Source organism: Hyperoodon ampullatus (assembly GCF_949752795.1).
Source record: "Hyperoodon ampullatus genome assembly, chromosome: 2".
NCBI classification, from domain to species: Eukaryota; Metazoa; Chordata; class Mammalia; order Artiodactyla; family Ziphiidae; genus Hyperoodon; species Hyperoodon ampullatus.
Genome location: NC_136915.1, coordinates 110236648 through 110256451, shown reverse-complemented (window position 1 = coordinate 110256451; position 19804 = coordinate 110236648). Strand labels below are relative to the sequence as shown.

General features: G+C 51.1%; 2 protein-coding genes across 7 annotated transcripts; one reads left to right on the top strand and one right to left on the bottom strand.

Moving 5' to 3' along the window:
• Nucleotides 1-401: 401 nt before the first annotated feature.
• Nucleotides 402-6576, top strand: MINDY1 (MINDY lysine 48 deubiquitinase 1; the record flags this gene model as incomplete). Of its 6 annotated transcripts, none has more annotated exons than XM_079697812.1 (9): nucleotides 402-854; nucleotides 1213-1270; nucleotides 1667-1731; nucleotides 2555-2713; nucleotides 3045-3147; nucleotides 3513-3655; nucleotides 4729-4920; nucleotides 5661-5783; nucleotides 6058-6576. In XM_079697812.1, the coding sequence occupies 9 exons, from the start codon at nucleotides 402-404 to the stop codon at nucleotides 6136-6138; spliced, it is 1377 nt and encodes a 458-aa protein (XP_079553938.1). In that variant the 3' UTR covers nucleotides 6139-6576. The 6 variants fall into 6 exon arrangements, with proteins under 6 accessions (XP_079553938.1, XP_079553936.1, XP_079553939.1 ...); XM_079697810.1 differs by having other exon boundaries at nucleotides 5634-5783; XM_079697813.1 differs by having other exon boundaries at nucleotides 2555-2719.
• Nucleotides 6577-7487: 911 nt separating this feature from the next.
• Nucleotides 7488-12034, bottom strand: ANXA9 (annexin A9; the record flags this gene model as incomplete). Its single annotated transcript, XM_079721698.1, is given in 7 exon segments — nucleotides 7488-7550; nucleotides 7777-7889; nucleotides 7892-7980; nucleotides 8228-8243; nucleotides 11082-11169; nucleotides 11338-11428; nucleotides 11942-12034. Coding segments are annotated over 6 exon segments (444 nt in total). The 5' UTR covers nucleotides 11413-11428; nucleotides 11942-12034.
• Nucleotides 12035-19804: the final 7770 nt, after the last annotated feature.

Below are 19804 nucleotides of genomic sequence, written 5' to 3'. Positions count from 1 at the left end.
CGCCCTTTCTGTCTTATCTCCATTCCTTGTCCTTCCTGTTTCAGGGAAGCTGACGCCACCCAATGTCTTCAATCCCACCGGAATCATCCCCCCCAAGCCTGAAAGTCCTGTACCCTCGTTGGTCCTATCTGGTCACAGCAAGTTAGAGGTGAAAGAGCCCGGCCTGGGGCCCTTCTGTTTACCCCAAAGCTGTACTACCTGTAGCCAGGAGTGGCTAACAGACGCTAACCAAGCCTTCTGCACTACATTCCTTTTCCAAGACTTTTCTGGCTCTATTTGCGTTCCAGCCCAATGATTTCCTTCTTATTGGATTGTTCTCTCTTTTGCATATCAAGCCTAGATTAAGCCAGTCCCTGAGGACATAAAGTCCTTTGGTGCCCCTCAGTTGACCCCTCCTGACCATGGAACACCATCAGCCTGAGCATCCAGTCTGTGGTGAGGCCAGGACTGCAGAAGTGGTCAGCCCTGAAAACCATGAGGTCCTGTCAGAACCCAATGAGCCCCCTCAGGACAAGGATGCCGAAGAGGCTGATGGGGCAGCTGGAGAACAGGAGCCAGTAGATGAAGCTTTGCTGCCAGCCCAGGGCCAGGATAACCTCGAGTCCCCTCCACCTGATGCTAGCTCAAGCCAACAAGGGCCAGCCCAGGAGACACAGCCTGAGGTAGAGACAGTGGGGGCCTGCTCCTGGCCCCAAGAGCTTCCCCAGTCCCCCAGGGCCCGACAACCTGAGCTAGACTTCTACTGTGTAAAGTGGATCCCCTGGAAGGGAGAACGGACACCCATCATCACTCAGAGCACTAACGGCCCTTGCCCTCTCATCGCCATCATGAACATCCTTTTTCTTCAGTGGAAGGTAAGAGAGAGCTTGGATGGGGGCTCAGAAAACCTTGATCATTCTGATTTTCTCAAACCAAACTTTCCAGATTATTCTTCCTATTTCTCCAGCTTGAACAAATGAGATAAGATATTCGTAAAAACAAAACAAAACAATTATCTGTCCTACTCCTCTGTCTTCTACTGTCTAGCAAATGGGAATGCCTTGCAGTTTTCCACATTCTTTCCCTTGCTCCAGCTGCAAGCCTTTCTTTTCCACCACACCTGGCTGCTGGACAACCCCTTCCCTCTCCCTGCCGTTCTATGGGTCCCTCCTTCAGTGCTCCATGAAGGAAAGCACACACCTGGCTAACACTTTGATCATTCCTTGCCCCCAGGTGAAGCTGCCACCTCAGAAGGAAGTGATCACATCAGATGAGCTCATGGCCCATCTTGGTGAGTGACTGGACCTTGAAGAGGAATTACCCAAAAGCTTCCAGTACTCTCTACTCAGCCAGAAATCCAGAGTGTTGAGGGACTCCCCATGTGGGGATCTTATGTGGCAGGGAAGGTAAAAATCGGTGGGGCTTCTCTGCAAGGCTGGGGAATGAAAAGGAAAAGTCAAGGTGTCAGGAATCCTGGGTCGTCACCCCAATTCTTCTTTTAGCTTTCACATGGAACCTTGCGTGTACCCTTCACCTTTGTGGGCCCATTTCTTCCTCTGAGAAACTAAGGCCCTTTGCAACTCTGAAAATCTGTGGTTCTGTGACATTACCTCCATTCTCCTGGAGAAGAGGAAGCAGCTTTTGGGACTGTTGGCGGGTTAAGCTGATAAGGAATCCTGTCTTGTAGGAGACTGCCTTCTGTCCATCAAGCCCCAGGAGAAGTCAGAAGGACTTCAGCTTAATTTTCAGCAGGTGAGGCGAAAGGTCTGTGGACATGGGGGTTTGCAGGCTTATAAGGGGACACCCGGGCTATTAAGAGAGGCCTTTCTGATGCTTCTCAGGAGGGTTCCTTGAACCATAATTTTTTTCTGCAGGAGGGGAAGGTGTATCTCTGTCCTAGAAAATATGTTCATTTACATAAGATAAAGAAGGGTTGAGACAAGGGAGGAATTTCCATTGTAAGAGAACACCAGGGAAGAAAAGCAACAAGATTAAATTTTTTTTTTTCTGGAGGTGGGAGTAGAGTGGCGGGAGGGGAGGCTAGAATATCCATCATTTTCTTTTTTTTCCCCAGTTTTATTGAGATTTAATTGACATATAATACTGTGTCAGGTTCTTTTTTTCCATTTTATTTTATTTGTTAAATTGAAGTATAGTTGATTTATAATATTGTGTTAGTTTCAGGTGTACAGAGTAGTGATTCAGTATTTTTTTTTTTTTTTTTGCGGTACGTGGGCCTCTCACTATTGTGGCCTCTCCCATTGTGGAGCACAGGCTCCGGACGCGCAGGCTCAGCGGCCATGGCTCACGGGCCCAGCCGCTCCGCGGCATGTAGAATCTTCCCAGACCGGGGCACGAACCCGTGTCCCCTGCATCAGCAGGCGGACTCTCAACCACTGCACCACCAGGGAAGCCTGTGATTCAGTATTCTGCACATTATATTCCATAATAGGTTAAGATACTAGGTATAATTCCATGTGCTATACAGTATATCCTTGTTTACCTATAGCACTGTGTAAGTTTAAAATATACATGTGTTGATTTGATCTATCCATTTTTTTCTTTTCTACCCCAGAATGTGGACGATGCAATGACAGTGCTGCCTAAACTGGCCACAGGTCTGGATGTCAATGTGCGATTCACAGGTGTCTCTGATTTTGAGTATACACCTGAGTGCAGCGTCTTTGACCTACTAGGCATACCTCTGTACCATGGCTGGCTTGTTGATCCACAGGTGAGGGTAGGGGGCGCAAGTGAGACTCAGCTCAAGCTGAGAGAGAAGCAAAATTTTGTGTGGAGGGGTTTATGGAGGTAGGGAGTAGATTGGCTTGGGAGGGGATTAGGGTTTAGAGGCTGGATCCAGTGCAGAATTCCTTTAATTTTCACCTTTCTGGGGGGTAACATTCAAACACAAGCAAACAATATGGAAATAGGTCAATTCTTCAGACATCAAAAGTTTCAGGAAGCTTTGGTCGTAGGGTTGCAGTCCTTGTGGGCTTGCTTCACTTCCTTCCTGAAAAAGATCTCCATTTTTTTGGTACCACCCCACCCCGCTGCTCATGCAGAGTCCTGAGGCTGTGAGTGCAGTTGGGAAACTGAGTTACAACCAACTGGTGGAGAAGATCATCACTTGCAAGCACTCCAGTGACACCAACCTCGTGACAGAAGGTGACCTCCCTCCCTTCTCTTCTGTGGATCTTATGTGGAGGGAATGATGGCTACTTAGGTTTAGTGTTTATTGTCTGTCTCCCCACCACCCTGTCCCACTAGAATGTGAGCTCCATGAGAGGGAGTTTGGGGGATTGTCTATTTAGTTCACTGACGTATCCCCCAGTACCTAGTGCGATGCGTGGCAAAAAGTAGCTGCTCAGTTAGAATCTGTTGAATGAATGAATACAGCCAGGCTTCAAGGAAGCGATTTCACAAGGTGGGACTGACCCCTAGGGCTTTGACAGGGGCTCTCTGGATGATCCTACCGTGGACTTTGCATTTAAGCCACCCGCCCCCCACCCTTTCTTGTGCCCTGCTGCCAGGCCTGATTGCAGAGCAGTTCCTGGAGACCACCGCTGCACAGCTGACCTACCATGGTCTGTGTGAGCTAACAACAGCTGCCAAGGAGGGCGAACTTAGCGTCTTTTTCCGGAACAACCACTTTAGCACTATGACTAAGCACAAGGTGATGAGGGTTTAGGAGGTGGGGGTTTGGAGTGCTGTCATTCCCTCATGCCTTTTTCTTCTGGGTCAGTGTTTCAGTCAGGATAAGGTAGATTAAGCTGTGATAACAAATGACCCCTGAACCCCTGTGGTTTACCACAACAAAGGTTTATTTCTTTTTTCAAAAAAATATTTATCTATCTATTTATTTATTTATTTTGGCTGTGCCGATCTTAGTTGCGGCACACGGGATCTTCGTTGCAGCATGCAGACTTCTTAGTTGCGGCATGCGGACTCTTAGTTGCGGCATGCATTCGGGATCTAGTTCCCCGACGAGGGATCAAACCCGAGCTCCCTGCATTGGGAGCACGGAGTCTTACCCACTGGACCACCAGGGAAGTCCCCAAAGGTTTATTTCTCACTCATGTTACACGTCCACGGCAGATTGGCTGCAGCTCTGTCCCACATCATCTTCACTTTGGGGCCCAGGCTGACAAAACAGCCTTTATCTGGAACATAGGAGGGGAAAGTGCGGGGGTGGGGAACACACTGCACGCGTGCTTTTAGTGCTCCTACCTGGAAATGACAATGTCAGTTCTGCTAACATTTCACTGGCCAGAGCGAGCCATAAGGAGTAAGCCTGCCATCAGTGGGACAAGAAAGTGTAAATCCTCTCCCAGGAAGGGGCAGTGGAATTTTTGAACAATACTATAGTTTTCCAAAGCTAAAAATTGTCTGAGCTCTCTAGGAATTGAGTAGAAGAGGGAAAGGTCTTTGGTTCTCAAAGGATTTATCCTTATAACCATCAGGCGAGCCCAGAAAACCATGGGAAGTAGGGTAGGAAGCAGGGTCGTATGTGGGACTTTAGCCTGAGGACTCCATGCTTGACCACAGGGACCACCATACTCACACCCAGCTGACCACGACTCAGACAGCCCTTCCTTCTCCCACAGCCGCGCATATTTATAAAAGATCCACATGCTCACACTGACACGTTCCAGCTAGCACACCGATTGATTCCAGTGGTCTCTGTGCATCTCAGATAGGTGCCTCTGTCACCTGTCCCACCAATGCACTTTGTCCTCCTCTTTGCAGGGTCACTTGTACCTACTGGTCACCGACCAGGGCTTTCTACAGGAGGAGCAAGTGGTGTGGGAGAGCCTGCACAACGTGGACGGAGACAGCTGTTTCTGTGACTCTGACTTTCACCTAAGTCACTCCCTAGGCAAGGGACCTGGAGCAGAAGGTGGGAGTGGCTCCCCAGAAAAGCAGCGGCAGGTGGACCAGGTGTGTGGGGCCTCTGGGGAGGGTGCAGAGAGCATGTCTGCCTCAGAGAGCTTCTTGCCATAGGTGCGAGCTGCCTGCATCTTATTAAATAGAGACTGTGACATATGACAGCCATGCCCCTCTCCTCTCTGTTACCTTTCGGACCATCTCAGCACTTGGTGTGTATTCTCTGGCACCAGAGGTAAAATACTTGGCTGGGGCTTCCCTGGTGGCGCAGTGGTTGAGAGTCCGCCTGCCAATGTAGGGGACACAGGTTCGTGCCCCGGTCCGGGAAGATCCCACGTGCCGCTGAGTGGCTGGGCCTGTGAGCCATGGCCGCTGAGCCTGCGCGTCCGGAGCCTGTGCTCCGCAACGGGAGAGGCCACAACAGTGAGAGGCCCACGTACCGCAAAAACAAACAAACAAACAAACAAAAAACTTGACTGTATGTGTTGCTCTGGAGGAGAAGGAGCTGGAGAATTGGAAGGATGAGGAAAGGCTGCTTTTGTTGTTGTCATTATTTATTTATTTATTTTTTTGGCCACACAGCTTGTGGGATCTTAGTTCCCCGACCAGGGATTGAACCCGTGCCCCCTGCCAGTGGAAGCTCAGAGTCCTAACCACTGGACCGCCAGGGAACTCCCAGGAAAGGCTGGTTTGGAAACCTAAACACAGCCTGGACATCCCCCCGCCCCAGCCTCCCTCACCACCCCCGTTCTTTCCCCTCTCTCCAGGACTACCTGATCGCCTTGTCCCTGCAGCAGCAGCCGTCGCAAGGCACATTGGGTCTTAGTGACCTGGAGCTGGCCCAGCAACTTCAGCAAGAGGAGTACCAACAGCACCAAGCCTCCCAGCCCGCGGCAGCACGGGCCCTGTCACCACAGGTGGGTCTGCTCCCCCTGCCCTTAGCGCTGCCCCTCCAGCGTTCCCACATCCACGGCGTGCCACTCCTGCTTCCCCTGGTCCAGACACTTGTTATTCCTGCCATGTCTCTTCAGTTTCCCTCGGGGCCTTTCTCCTGTCTGTCCCTCTCCCCTGGGTCCCTTCCCGTCTTTCTCTCCCCACTGCCTCTCCCAATCCTGACCCTGCTTCCATCTAGAGTCTCTGTCCTGGGCTCTTCCACAGTTGATGGGTGACCAATCGTTAAATCTGATACAGGGGAGAGGAGCTGCATTTGGACGCCCAGCTGCCGAGCGTCGGCAAAGGCCGAAGCAAGAGTCCGACTGTGTCCTCCTGTAGCCCCGCTCAGTGCCAGGCTGCCTTGCCTCCGCTTGCAGAGGCTGGGGCTATTTTGCTTGCTCCCAGCTCAACTTGAGATATGCAGGGTAACTTATTTATGGAATGTTGGGGATCAGAGCAGGCAGTAAATGCCAAGGTCAGACTTGGTGACGTCTTTGCCCTCACGTGCTGCCTCCTCTTCCTCCCAGCCATCCCGGGCAACATTGGGGTTGGTGGGGTGAGGATTTCTGATTCCCAGCTCCCTTGCCCCAGAATAGTCACATTAATATACAGACTCAGGCTCCAGGGTGAGGACCCTGTCTAGAATCCATCTCCCCTACTTTCTGCTCCTGCAGGCCCATCCGTATCCATCCGTTTGTTTCAGGGTTTAATTTGGGTTTCTATCTCCATTATTTGTAATGCCTTCCTAGGGGTTTGGAAATAAAACTTCTTTCCTGAGGTCTGTTGTTTGCCTTACCCTGCAGCTATGGGGTTAAGTATTTGACTCAATTGAGGAATGCAAAAAGGGGGAGGGGGAGGTAAAAAGATGTGAGGGGTTGGCCTGTCATTTCTAATACAAGCAGCAGGGGGAGCCAAAGCGTGCTTTTTTGTTTTTTATCTGTTTTCAATAGGTCTTCTTTTGGAAGTAGTACTATAATTTGGGAGGTGGGTTTCCAAGTTCCTGCTTTGGACAGATGAATTTGGGGATTGTGCACCCTGCTAACCCAATCTTCCCATGCAGGGGAGGGGTAGCTTGATCCTCTGCTTGCTTCTCAGGTCATACAAATGGTCCTTTGCTACCTCTAACCATTTCTGACCTCATTGTGGTTCCTGGTTCTCAATTATTTTACCTGAAATTTCCTGGGGAAGAGAGATTAATGGGGGGGAGGGGAGACACCGAGGGGAGGGGGGTTGTTGACAACTGCAGTCTAGAGCCTCAAACAGGACTCCTGTTGAATATCCAAGTGCACATGAAAGGCACCTCCAGCTTCAAGGCCTCCTCCCAGCCCATGTCCTGCTCCACCCAAACTTCAATCAGGGAACACAAATGACAGTGAAGTTTGCCAAAAGAATTCAAGTATCAGTGAGATGTGCTGGCCAGAATACGGATAGAATGAGTAGAGCAGAAACTATCAAAGAGATCCCATTATCACATACCCAAGACAGAGCTAGGGGACCCAGGTGCAGACATCACTTTGAGATGAGGGAAATTAAGGGCTTTAAGAGGAACTTGGAGTTCCAGACTCCACAAGAAGCTGGAACATGTGCTCAAGTGAGGGGTTATCTCATTTGGAGGCCCAGCTGGTCTCCTGCAGGCTCAGCCATACATGGGAATCTCAGATTCTTGAAGGTCATGTGGGGATGAGGTCTCAAAGGTCTTCAGCCCTGCACAGGGCTAGTAGGGCTGACCGGCAGTTCCCTTTCACTGCATTCTGCAGACAAGAAAGTCAAGTATTAGAAAGACCCACCACCACTATGGCTTAGGTACTCTGTCCTCTCCCTCGTGCTGGCCCAGAGCTTGTGTGGTGCCTGGAGTCCTGCACTAAATTCACCAAAGACCCATGAGTTCTCCAGGACATGACTATGCTCCACTGTGTGCAGTGTGGAGGTTAGGGGTGAAGGTCCGGTGCTCCAGGTTAAGAACCAGCAAAGTCTCACCTGGAGGGAAGAGTAGAGGGACTTCCCAAATTTCTTTTTGAACTCAGCTCGGATACTTAGAAGATCAGTCTCACTTCGAGAAATAAGGATGTGCATCAGGACTTGGTAATTGTCTCAGTTTCCTGGTAGAGGAAGAAACAGAATGTGGATGTGGTGGTAGTGACATTCTCACAGAGTAGGGATTGGGCCGCATGGTGAATTATTCTAGGGAGTGTTGGTGAGGAGAGAGTCAAGGAAAAGAGAAATATGCATTATGTAAGGGTAAAAGTTATCTTTGTCCATCCTCATAGGAGATGATGTGGCAGGAAAGATCGGTTGCTGTGGGGAATATTACTGGAATATTACTTGTTCCATCCACGTCTTTCCTGGCCCTGCCACTAGCTTAGAGCCTCGCTCCAAGGGCAGGTACTCAAGAAAAGATAGAGGAGACTTGCTACCTATAAAGACTTACAGCATGAGGGACTTCCCTAGTGGCGCAGTGGTTAAGAATCCGCCTGCCAGTGCAGGGGAAACGGGTTCGAGCCCTGGTCTGGGAAGATCCCACGTGCCGCAGAGCAACTAAGCCCATGAGCCACAACTACTGAGCCCACATGTCACAACTACTGAAGCCCGCACACCTAGAGCCCATGCTTCACAACAGGAGAAGCCACTGCAATGAGAAGCCCGCGCTCCACAATGAAGAGTAGCCCCCGCTCTCCACAACCAGAGAAAGACTGCATGCAGCAACACTCAATGCAGCCAAAAAAAAAAAAAGATTTACAGCATGAAATCCAGAAAGACTGTTTTTAACTTACAAGTTCAAGAAAGTCCAAGGAGGATACACCCACCCTGTCCCTAAACTGAGTTTATGGGGCTCTGATAGGGAGCAGGGTCATGTGACTTCCCATTCTGATCCTGACCTACCAGGGTCCTCTTGTTATCCTCATCTTTATACATCAGTTTCTCCTGGTTGGACCCCTGGGGTTCAGCATCACTGTCCTTCTCTCATACCTGCACCAGGCCTCTTGCCTTTTGGTTAAAGATGGTAATGGAGGGTTCAGTTTAGAAATAATAGAGATATAGTACATATTCAAATCATGAGCTATAACTGATTATAATAAAATATTTTAGGGACTTCCCTGGTGGTCCAGTGGTTAAGACTCTACAATCCCAATGCAGGGGGCCCAGGTTCGACCCCTGGTCAGGGAACTAGATCCTGCATGCTGTAACTAAGACCCAGTGCAGCCAAATAAATGAATAAATATTAAAAAAAAAAAAAGAAAGAAATGTTAAAAAAAATTTTTTTTTGGTTGCAAAAAACCTGTTTGTGTCATGAGCTGTGCACTGGTGCTGTCATCATTTCCTATTATCCTCTTTTTCAGAGTTATCTCAGTCACTTGACTCCTGAGACCCTTCCCAGAACTGTCTGAAACCTACACTTAGGGCAACCCCACAGATCATAAACTCCCACAAAGAAACAAAAAAAGAATGATGAAGTGAATACAGGATGCTATATTTTATTTGGACTCATTCATTACCTAATTGTCAGTGGGCCTGATGGCTACTCTTTGTTTTGTTTTTTCTTTTTGCACTTTAAATTAAATTAAATTAATTAATTTATGTTTTGGCTGTGGCTTGTGGGATTTTAGTTCCCTGACCAGGGATGCAACCCAGGCCCTCAGCAGTGAGAACACAGAGCCCTAACCACTGGACCGCCAGGGAATTCCCTGATGGCTACTCTTTTGAATTCCATGTATCATTGTTTTTATGTTGTGATGAAGACTGCCAAATGCTTCCCAGTATCCATTCTTCCCTTCTTCCAACTCTTGTTACTCCATAGTTATAGAATTGGGGTAGGAGTCACTCATTAACTGAATATTCCCAATGGTGTACAAGTACCCTCTACACCAAACCTATATCAAACATAATTCTTGTCTTGTTACTTGAGAATATATTTAGCATCTCATACTGCCCTAGGATCTTTATAACAAACCTTCATTTTATGGTTCAGATTGGTCTGAATTTGTCCTGAATCAGCTGTCATTTAAAGGTCATTTTTCTGAATAAATATTCATCACAATTATGTTTTCACATTTCTCTCATAAAAGAATAGTTTGGAAGTGTCTTGATTGAGTTTTTCCGTTAAAAAAATTTTTTTTCAGAAAAATAGGCCTGTATTATTTTTTGACTCCTACTTCTACGATAAATCTGGCATTTACATCCAAGAGTCTAGGTCCTGTAATCCAAATACTTTACAATCATTTACTACTGTGGTATAAGTTTGTTTTTATGACAGGAATTTAGATAACCACAACTCTTCAAATGAATCTTAGTGTTAACTCATTTTAATAGTACAGGCTTTATTGGATGAGTACAGTAATCTACTGTCAAAATGGAAATCTCTGGATGATAAAATAAATGCTTCTATGTACTGTCTTGAATAGCTGTTAACAGGCATGATGGTTTCTCAACCAGTATAAAAAAGCTATTCCATCTTCAAATTTTTGGTGAGCTTTTTTATTTATAAGTTTTGGGGGAGAGTTGTTCTAGGAGACCTAGCTCAACGAGCACAGTGACTGGATTCTGTTTATGAAATTACTCAAACCAAGATCGCCAATTTAAGTTTGGATAATACAGAACAAAGTCTGACCAGTGTGGAGAAAGGTGGTCTTGGGTGCCAAGAGTATGCTATAGCTTATAGGATAGACCAACACCTGATATAGACCAGGAGTTGATACGTGGCAGTTACATGTCCTATAGGATCATTATGTGTATTGTAGGAGACTAGGTGACTTAATAACTGTGTGACCTTGGGCAAGGTATTTAACCTCTCTGTACTTCAGTTTTTTCATCTATAAAACAAGGATGTTAGTGTGGATGTGAGGATTCACTGAAATGTGTAATGTGCTCGGCATAGGCCCTGGCACACAAGGAGCCCCTAAGAAATGGTGACTCTTTTGTTATTTTTTCTAGTGTTATCACCATCCTCATTCTGGCAGCTGAATCCGTATCTGTATTTGGCCACCTAGACATTAACTGAGCCAAAAATTTTAGCTCTGGTGCCCTGGTGAGTCAACTAACCTATCTCTAACCACAGCTCACTCCTCTACTCTTGACAAGACAATTTGTAAACCTAGGAAAAGAGAGCTGCTCTATGTTTACAAAATAATATGAGATTGTTACATTAGCAGCAGCGTGAAACTTCCTCTCTCTTGCCCAGGAGATACTCTACTGAGTATCGTCAGTTCCTTCTTCCGGGCTCCTTCTCGGTCTACAGACTGGTTTCTAAAAGGTAATATGCCCAAGTGCAGAGGGAAGGGGCTCACCTTGGCCTGCAATGGCCCTTGGCAGCCTCTGCACATCCTTGTCTTTACTGAAGCTCAAGAAGGTTCTGAGGGTGCCCCAAGCTGCAGTCTGTAAGAGCACGGGGGTACCAGAGTCTGCCCGTTCCCCAGTGCCCCGGCCAGACCTTGGGCATGGCCTCAGGGCCAGCTCTCCCTTTCCTATTCCCCGTCCCACCCCGCAGCCCCTGTGTTGATGTAAAAAAAAAAAAAAGATTCCTACAATCCCAGCAGCGCCTACCTTGTTGGCAAGGCCCAGGTGGCTGAGGATCTCCTGAGCCAGGGATAGTCCCATATTCCCGCTGGTCACAGACATGGTGCGACTGGATGCCCTGGGGGGAGGGACACAGGAGCCAATTCAGGGGAACCTCCCAGCCTTTCTGGGCCGCTTTATGACCCCAGGTCTGGGAGCCTGGACTCCCTTTACCCATTCCTTTCCCTTGTTGCAGAAAAAAAGAACGACCTGCTTGGCAGGTTTGGGAGCCCAAGTGGAGGGTAAGAGGGGAGCCTCCACCTTCCCCACCACTCACCATCCTTCCGGAAGCAAGTTTGATCAGGGATGCTGCTAGAACTAGCACCAAACAAACCCTCCCAGACTCTAGGGTTGGTCCCAAGGCTCCCCAGCCCTTGGTCTGAGGTGGATGATCCCCTTCTGAGGTCACCTCCCTTCTTTCCATGGCCTGGCTGGGTGTTCCTGGGGCAGTGTAAGGGAGGCAGGCGAGGAGAGGCAGCAGGATTAAGTATGTGGGGCGGGAGATAACAGCATTTTCCCCCACCTTCAGCCCCAGCCTCCAAGTAAGCCCCACGCCCTGCCCACAGAGCTTCCACCACTGTGAGCCTTTCACCCTCGGAGTCTCCAGCTGGGATCTTTAGGTCAGCAGGTGCAATCTCTGAGCTGACATGAGTATATGTTCTTGTGGGTACACGGGTGCCTGCAGAAGGAAGCAGGCACTCATGTTAGAAAAGGAAAACTCCTTTCTCCCTCCCTCAAGTGATCAACAAGTTCCTCCCTCCACCCCCAGCTGCAGCATGAGAGCCCAGGTCCAGTGCTTACCCGGAGGTGCTGGGGACGAAGTGGGTGTCCTCAGAGCCTGGTGGCGTACCGTGTATGGGCACCAGCTCCTGTGTGGCCTGGTACAGGAGAGGGTGTGTGTGCAGCCCAAGCTGAACAGCCAGTCAGATGACCTCTCCAGCAGACCAGCCTAGCTATCCTCTCAGGCTCTGGCCCCTCCCAAATGTGGGAGAGGACCAGGCTGTACTGGGTCCCACATGCCAACACCTCCCTACCCAGCATCTCTCCTCCCAGGAACTGGCCTTAACCCATGCGGAGAACTCTGCTGGCCTCTCAGCAGCTCAGCCCCGACACAGGAGGCTTTGTGCACTGCCGTCCCGGCGGGGCCAGGTGGGACCACAGAAACCCAGTCTCTAAGTCCAGCTTCTGACCTGGCTCTGCCTCTGACTCCAGCTCCCTGGGGGGGTGGGGGGGTGGGGGCAGGTCAGACAGGCTCCAGGCTGATTTGGAGGCTGGTACGGAAAAACCTGTTGGGGCACATACCAGCAGGGCACCCCAGCCTGCATCCCAGAGGGGTATTAGAGCAGTAGCGAGTGGGAGTGATTGGAAGAGAGTAGTAGAGTGAGTGACGGGGGACGGGACTGTGTAAATCTTCAGGGAAGGAAGGGCAAAGGTATTCCGGGGATAGGAGCAGATCAGAGTCAAGAGAGAAAAACGCACAGGGTGTTCCCTGTGGGCAGAAGCACTGTGCTTCCAAAAGGCAACAGGGAGATGAAAGAGGCTCCCTGGGTCCCTGTGCCTTAGATTCCTTGTGTTGCCTTTTGGCTGCCAGGGCTGTTTTAGCTGCAGGTGATGCAACCCCAGCAGCTGGGCTGGAGGCTGTCTGTGCACAGAGCAGCAGGTAAACAGTCTTGGGGAGCCTGAGGGGCCCCTGAGCAGACAATTACTCGAATCTCACAGCCAACTCCCTAGGGTCTGGGAGCAGTCTCCTTCCTGCTGCCCTAGACAGGTCTGCTGGGGGCTGGGCACAGAAGCCAGAGACCTGTCTCCACTCCTCTGCCACTCTCCCACCCTGGGAAGGTCCTCACTTGTTTTCTGAGGAGGGACCAGCAGCTCTTCCTCAGAGCAGACCAGGCCTAAGGAGATGCTATAAAGGGAGACTTCCATGGTGGCAATCACTGCTTCTCACTTTTCTCTCCTGTTAAAGTGGAAAACACGCACCAATTTTTGCTGGAGAATGTGGGTTCAGTCCCAGCTCTGCCACTTGTTACGTTCTGCAACCTCAGCTAGTCACTTCAGGTCTCCATCATGTCTCTGTTTCTTTTTCTTGTTTTTGGCCATGCCATGCGGCATGCGGGATCTTCCCTGACGAGGGATCGAATCTGTGCCCCCTGCGTTGGCTTCACAGAGTCTTAACCATTGGATCGCCAGGAAAATCCCTCTGTTTTCTTTTCTTTCTTTTTTTTTTTTTGCGATACGCAGGCCTGTCACTGTTGTGGCCTCTCCCGCTGCGGAGCACAGGCGCCTGACGCACAGGCTCCACAGCATGTGGGATCTTCCCAGACCGGATCACGAACCTGTGTCCCCTGCATCGGCAGGCGGACTCTCAACCACTGCACCACCAGGGAAGCCCCCTCTGTTTTCTTTACCTGAAAAAAAAAAAAAAGGGAATATTGGGAGAAGATGAAGTGTGGTGGGGAGGTGGTGGGGAGGGGGAATCCTGGGGCACCTGAGAATAGGCTTCCTGGGAGGATTAAATGAGGTAATATGTGTGATGGCACTTGGCAGAGAAAAGTGCCTTATAAATTAGGGTTGCCGGATTTAGTAAATACAGCACATAATTTGTTAGTATTAAGTATGACCCATATATTTCGTAGGATATACTATGCTAATAAATTATTTGCAGTTTGTCTGAAATTGTAATTTAACTGAACATCCTATATTTTACCCGGCAACCTGAAAAATGGGATGCAGTTTCAGCATGGTGATTAAAAGCAAAGGTTCTGAAGCCAGATTCCTTAGACTTAGAATTCTGCTGTGTGACCTTGGCAACCACCTCAACCTTTCTGTGCTCAGTTTCCTCCTTGTCAAAATGTAGATAATAACAGTGTTTATATTTTAGGCTATTGTGAGAATTAAATAAATTAATACATGTAAAGCACTTTAGAAGAGAGCTGGGCACAGAATGGTAAGTACACATGTCAAAATGTTAACTAATATGTAATAATTAATATTGTTATGTTATTTTATAATGATAACTGTTATTAGCATCTCCCTAAGAATTTCAGCCTTGGCTCTCTTCTGAAACTTCTTTCTTGCCAATCCCCAATCTGGCCACAAGAGGCCATCGAAACCCACTGAGAGAGAGCCTCGAGACCCCTGGCGGCCACTTGAGGTCTCTGAGGCTCTGGCTCCAGCCACAGATATCCAGGAGCTCTCCTGGTCCACTTGGGAAGCGCAGTCTCCCGAGGACATCAGGTTTCTAGGTGAGCTTGGTGGGCAGGCAGGGTCGGGGAAGAGCCTCAGGTAGACATCTACGCAAGCGACCCTGCTGAGACAGACCTCAGGACACATGCAGGAGACTTCTAGGCTGGGTTACCGTAGTACAGCGGCTCCACAGCCAGGGTCCCTGTGCCTTTGGTTTTCTGTACCCTTCAGAATCTCTTTTGGGCACACGTTCCAAGTAGGCTTAGGGGGAAATGAAGGGCGAGAGAGGGCTCCTGTTTCCCCAGTCCAAACCTCTGCAAGGTACTGCTGGCTGACCTGCAAGGCTGAATCCTGAATTTGGAGGCAGAAGAGTGGTCCTGGTTGCCTAGGAGTGTGTGTGTGATGTGTTTACAAATGCTCGCCTGAAGCTGGTGGAATCTCACTCCTTTTGTCCCTGGGTTTTGTTTTGTTCAACTCCAAGGCCAGATTGAGGTTGTTTTCAGATTTACTAAATCACCCTCCACCCCCATGCTCTAAATTTTAGAATTTCGGAGTTGGAGGAGATCTTAGGGATGACCTGGTCTACCACCCTCTTGTTACTGACTCAAGGAGGCTGAGTGACTTCCAGAAGCCGTAGTGTTAGAACCAGAATCCAGGTCTCCTAACTTCTCAGTGTTTTCCTCATCACTCAGATGAGGGTGTCGACTGAAAAAACGCACAACGTAAAAGTTGAGAGTTATGTTTTATTTGGCAGACAATACTGAGGGCTAAGCCTGGGATGCAGCCTCTCAGACAGCTCTGAGGGACTGCTCTGAAGAGGTGAGGGAGGAGCAGGATATATAGGAGTTTTGTAACAAGAACCAGGCAGTCAGAATATCAAAAGAGGGACTTCCTTGGTGGCGCAGTGGTTAAGAATCCGCCTGCCAATGCAGGGGACATGGGTTCGAGCCCTGGTCTGGGAAGATCCCACATGCCGCGGAGCAACTAAGCCCGTGCGCCACAACTACTGAGCCTGCGCTCTAGAGCCCGCGAGCCACAGCTACTGAGCCCGCATGCCACAACTACTGAAGCCCGCGTGCCTAGAGCCTGCGCTCCGCAACAAGAGAAGCCACGGCAACGAGAAGGCACGGCAACGAGAAGCCTGCGCACCGCAACAAAGACCCAACACAGACAAATAAATAAATAAATAAATTTATATATATATATAAAAAGAATATCAAAAGATTACTGTTCATTAAAGAAAATAAGACATGTCAAGTTAATGAATTCAGTGCTTTTCTATGTATGGAAAGATGCAAAAGTCTGGGCTCACTGAAATCATTCCTTTGATATGTATCTCAGCTATCTGGGGCCAGTATCCTGTGTTTTCCCATCCTGAGTCTCCTCAGGGTGCATTGTTGGGGGTGTGTGTGTGGCTGCAGTGGCTGATAGCTTGATGGTGGGCATCCCGTTTCTGTCCTGAGTTCTCTCAGGATTCACTGTCAGGGCAGCTGTAATGTGATGCCTTTTCTTTTTTTAAAAATATTTATTTATTTATTTGGCTGTGTTGGGTCTTAGTTGAGGCATGCAGGATCTTCGTTGTGGTACGTGGGATCCAGTTCCCTGGCCAGGGATCGAACCCAGGCAGCCTGCATTGGGAACTCAGAGTCTTAGCCACTGGACCACCAGGGAAATCCCTGTAATGTGATGTCTTGCTGGCTGCAACATCCTTTGTTTACTGATATGGCAGGCAACATTTTTTCATTCACAAGGGCATGGCTGACTTGGGGTCCCTCTTAGTGGAATGCAGGAGGATAAGCAGTAAGTAACATACAGAGTCTTAGCTGTTGACTCATGAAAACTTGTTCGACTCTAAGTCCATATTGCTTTTCTGCAAATACTTTGCACTGCATGGTTTCAGAATACATAGAAACTCCTCCTGGCCATATTTCCTCTTGTTATAAAACTTTTTCTCCCCAGAATTCCTGGCACCTCAATCCCTCTGCTCACGTACTAGCCAAGCTCTACTCTTTTATCCAAATAGGTTTCTGTGTTGCACGAGCCAGCCTGACCTGGGAAGACCAAGATCCACTTTCCACAACTGGGGTCCATGTCTTTGCCTGTCCCAGATACCTAAATCCCAGGCCAAAGGCCTAGTTGTGTCCTCAGCCTCACCTCCGGACACCTCAGCAGCCCATACAGAGGAAGTGAGTCACAACAAGGCGGGCAGCTTGGGGCACTGTGGGCGTGGCCATGCCAGCCCACGGTCGTGGGGGATGGGTCAGAGTGATCAAAATCTCTTGGTCCAAAACAGGCAGAGAGAGAGAGAGAGAGAGGGAGAGGGAGAGCGGGAGAGAGGGAGTGTGTGTGTGTGTGTGTTTCTAAACTGGTAGCATCATTCTAATGCTGCCTGAGGCCCAGTTTCCCTTTCTCCATCCACCTTCTCCTTTGTCTCCTGGGGGAGGGGTACACCCTCTTATCTTTATTTTTCAGGCCTTGCTATTCAGCTTCTGCCCCAAACTTCCCCTCCCACTGCTATCTTAAAAGAAAGTTAACTGGTCTTCAGTTCTCTGAGGAATCATTTAAAAAGTCTGGTGAGGACTTGGGAAAGTCTAGGAAAACTGCCCGAGAAAAGGGTTCAGAAACTAAAGGAGGGGAGCCAAGTAGGACAGATATGGGGAGGAGGAAGAGGGGTACCCAAAGTTTAGCTGGGGCCCAAAGAGGAGACACTGGAACCCTGCTGGAAAAGGGAATCTGGGGAGGGCACTCAAGACAGATAGAGGGGAATTAGGAATTGGAAGGCAGAGGAAGGGGGAGAAACAAAGGGGTAGAAAGATATGATATGCTAATAAAGTTCAGCCTGGGGCAAAGAAATTAAGGGCTGGAGGGGTTGCTGGGAACTGGAAAATCAGGCAAGTCTGGGGCTAAAAAAAGGCTGCAGAGTCCCCTGGGTACCGGTTCAAGGGGCCAGGGGCCAGGGGCCAGGGGGTGGACCAAGTCTCATTTCCCCAATGTAGGCCTGGGCCGGGGGTCCCACTGCAAAGAGCAAAGGAAAAGTTGGTAAGTCAGTCAGCCTCTGCCTCTCTACCTCTCCAGATAGCGTCTTAAGTGAGGGCCAAGCTCTCAAACTGGATTAGTGGGAGGTCACATTCTTTCCTAAGAGAACTGTCAAAGCACCTGAACTTGTCTAGATAAACCATGAAACAAGCTACTGTCAGAGGTTCTAACGGTGACAGTATAAAAACGCCATTTCATTAAGGTAAAAAAGTAAGTTACCTCTACTAGGCGGGCCCTCTCTCTAAACAAACCCTCAAACACATCTTAGTCACACTCTGTCCTCATTAGGAATCAAGGCCAGTTTTCTAGGATAAACATGTTGCCTCTTCCTGAAACATCAATTTTACCAGTCCAAGGGAAAAACATTTTAAAATATGAATTTGAATACACATAAACGTGGTCTAGATTTAAAACTCAAATACATTTTACACAACAAAAGTTGGGGTTTGGCTCCTTCAGAGTCTGCTACTGTAGGTTATGTGTGCCACTGGGGGTAGGTTTTACAGCACTTGGGTGGAAACGCTGTGAGTTTTAAGGCAGGTCTTGGGTGGGGGGGTCGCAGGCTCTGCGCTGGGAAGGGCAGCCGAATCTCGAGGGTCCGATGCCTGGGTCGGCCCTGGAGAGGTGCTCGGCCTCGGCGCGCGTCACTTGGGATGGACTCGCAGAGGCTGCGCCGGCCGGGAGCCGGGGAGCCCCCCTCCCTCCGCTGCCCAGTGGGGCTGGAGAGGGGGAAGTGTGGCAATCGGTCGGGCAGAGAGAACTGGGGGCCGCAGCCGGGCGGAGGTCGAAGACCTCAGTTGGGGGCGGGCGGAGTGGTGCAGGGGCCCGACCGCTCCGCGCCCCGATCCCCGGGCACCTCGCGGGTGTGTCCCAGGGTGCCCGGGACTACAGCGCACCTCTAACGGAGAGACTGGGAGAGTCCCCACACTGTCTGCCCTCATCGGGGACTTCTCCCCCAGTGCGGTGATTCTACTGGGCTAGGCCGCCGGCTGGGCGCCGCGAGGGCTCGGGTCCTCGCCTCGGGCTCCGCCGCCCGCCCCGGGCCGCGGGCCGGGAAGGGGGCGGTGGCAGGTGGCGGGGGCTGGGCGCGGCTGCCCAGCGCCGAGGCCCCGGTCCCGCCGCCCGCCCTCCTTTCCCGTTTAGTCGCCGGGCCGCAGGCCCACGCCCAGTCTCCCGGCTCCTGTGTTGCTCGCGGCCTTTCTTTCCCGGGCTGCCTGGGCTCGCTCTCAGCTCGGCTGAGCTCGGCGGGAGGCGGGAGGAGGAGAGAGAGGGAGGGAGCGGGCGGGCAGGCGGGCGGGCGGAAGGGGGAGGAGGGAGGGAGCTCGCAGGCGGGCAGGCGGGCGGGCGGGCGGAAGGGGGAGGAGAGGAGTGAGCGGAGCCAGTCCGGAGGGGGCCCGGAGCTCGGACGAGAGGAGAGACGGAGCAGCGGCTCCCGGCCCGGCCAGCTCCGCGACGCCGCTGCCGCCGCCGCCGAGTGAGTCGGGACGGCCTCCCGGGAGCCCGAGGCGCCGCGCGCAGGGGTGGGGCGGGACGCGGCGCGGAAAAGTTGGGAGAACTGGGGTCCCGCGAGGACGCGGCTCCACGGACAGGGCCGGCGGCGAAGGCAGCGGGCCGAGGAGGGGAGAGGGGCCCGGGCGCGGGGCGCCGCAGCTGGCTCGGGGCCTCTGCCGGGTGCGCTCATGGCGGCGGGCCTGGGGGAGGGCGGGCCGGAGCGCCTCGCGGGAGCGGCCGGGCCCCCAGCGCCGTCCGAGGAGAGGCTGGCCGTGCGCCTGGGCGTCCCCCGGCGCGCCGCCCCGAGCCCGGAGGAGCCCTCCTGGGCAACAGGTAGGGGCCGGGAGGTGGGGACGCGGGGCTGCTCGCGGACAGCCGAGCCCCAGGCGCCCCTTTGTCGGGGAGTAGGCAGCTCCGGTGACCACTTGCATGAGAGCCCCCTGCCTGGCTGCGGGCCCGCGTCGTGGCCCCTGGCCCGGAGGGTCCCGTGGCTGTAGAGTGGGAGGACAGTGGAGGGTCTTGCTTTTTCTTACCCGTTCACTGTGCCCACTCCGGGAGGGAGGTCAGAGCGTCCATGTGCTTAACGGGAAACAGGAAGGTGCGGCTCTGAGTGTCTGTCCCGGCCCCCCAAGGCTAAGGCTCTTGTACCGTTATGGGGTGTGTGGGGCTGCGGTCGGGGGGAGCTGCTGGTGAAACTGGCTTTCTGGGCCTCAGCTCCTGGCTAATTTTTGGCCCGGAGGCT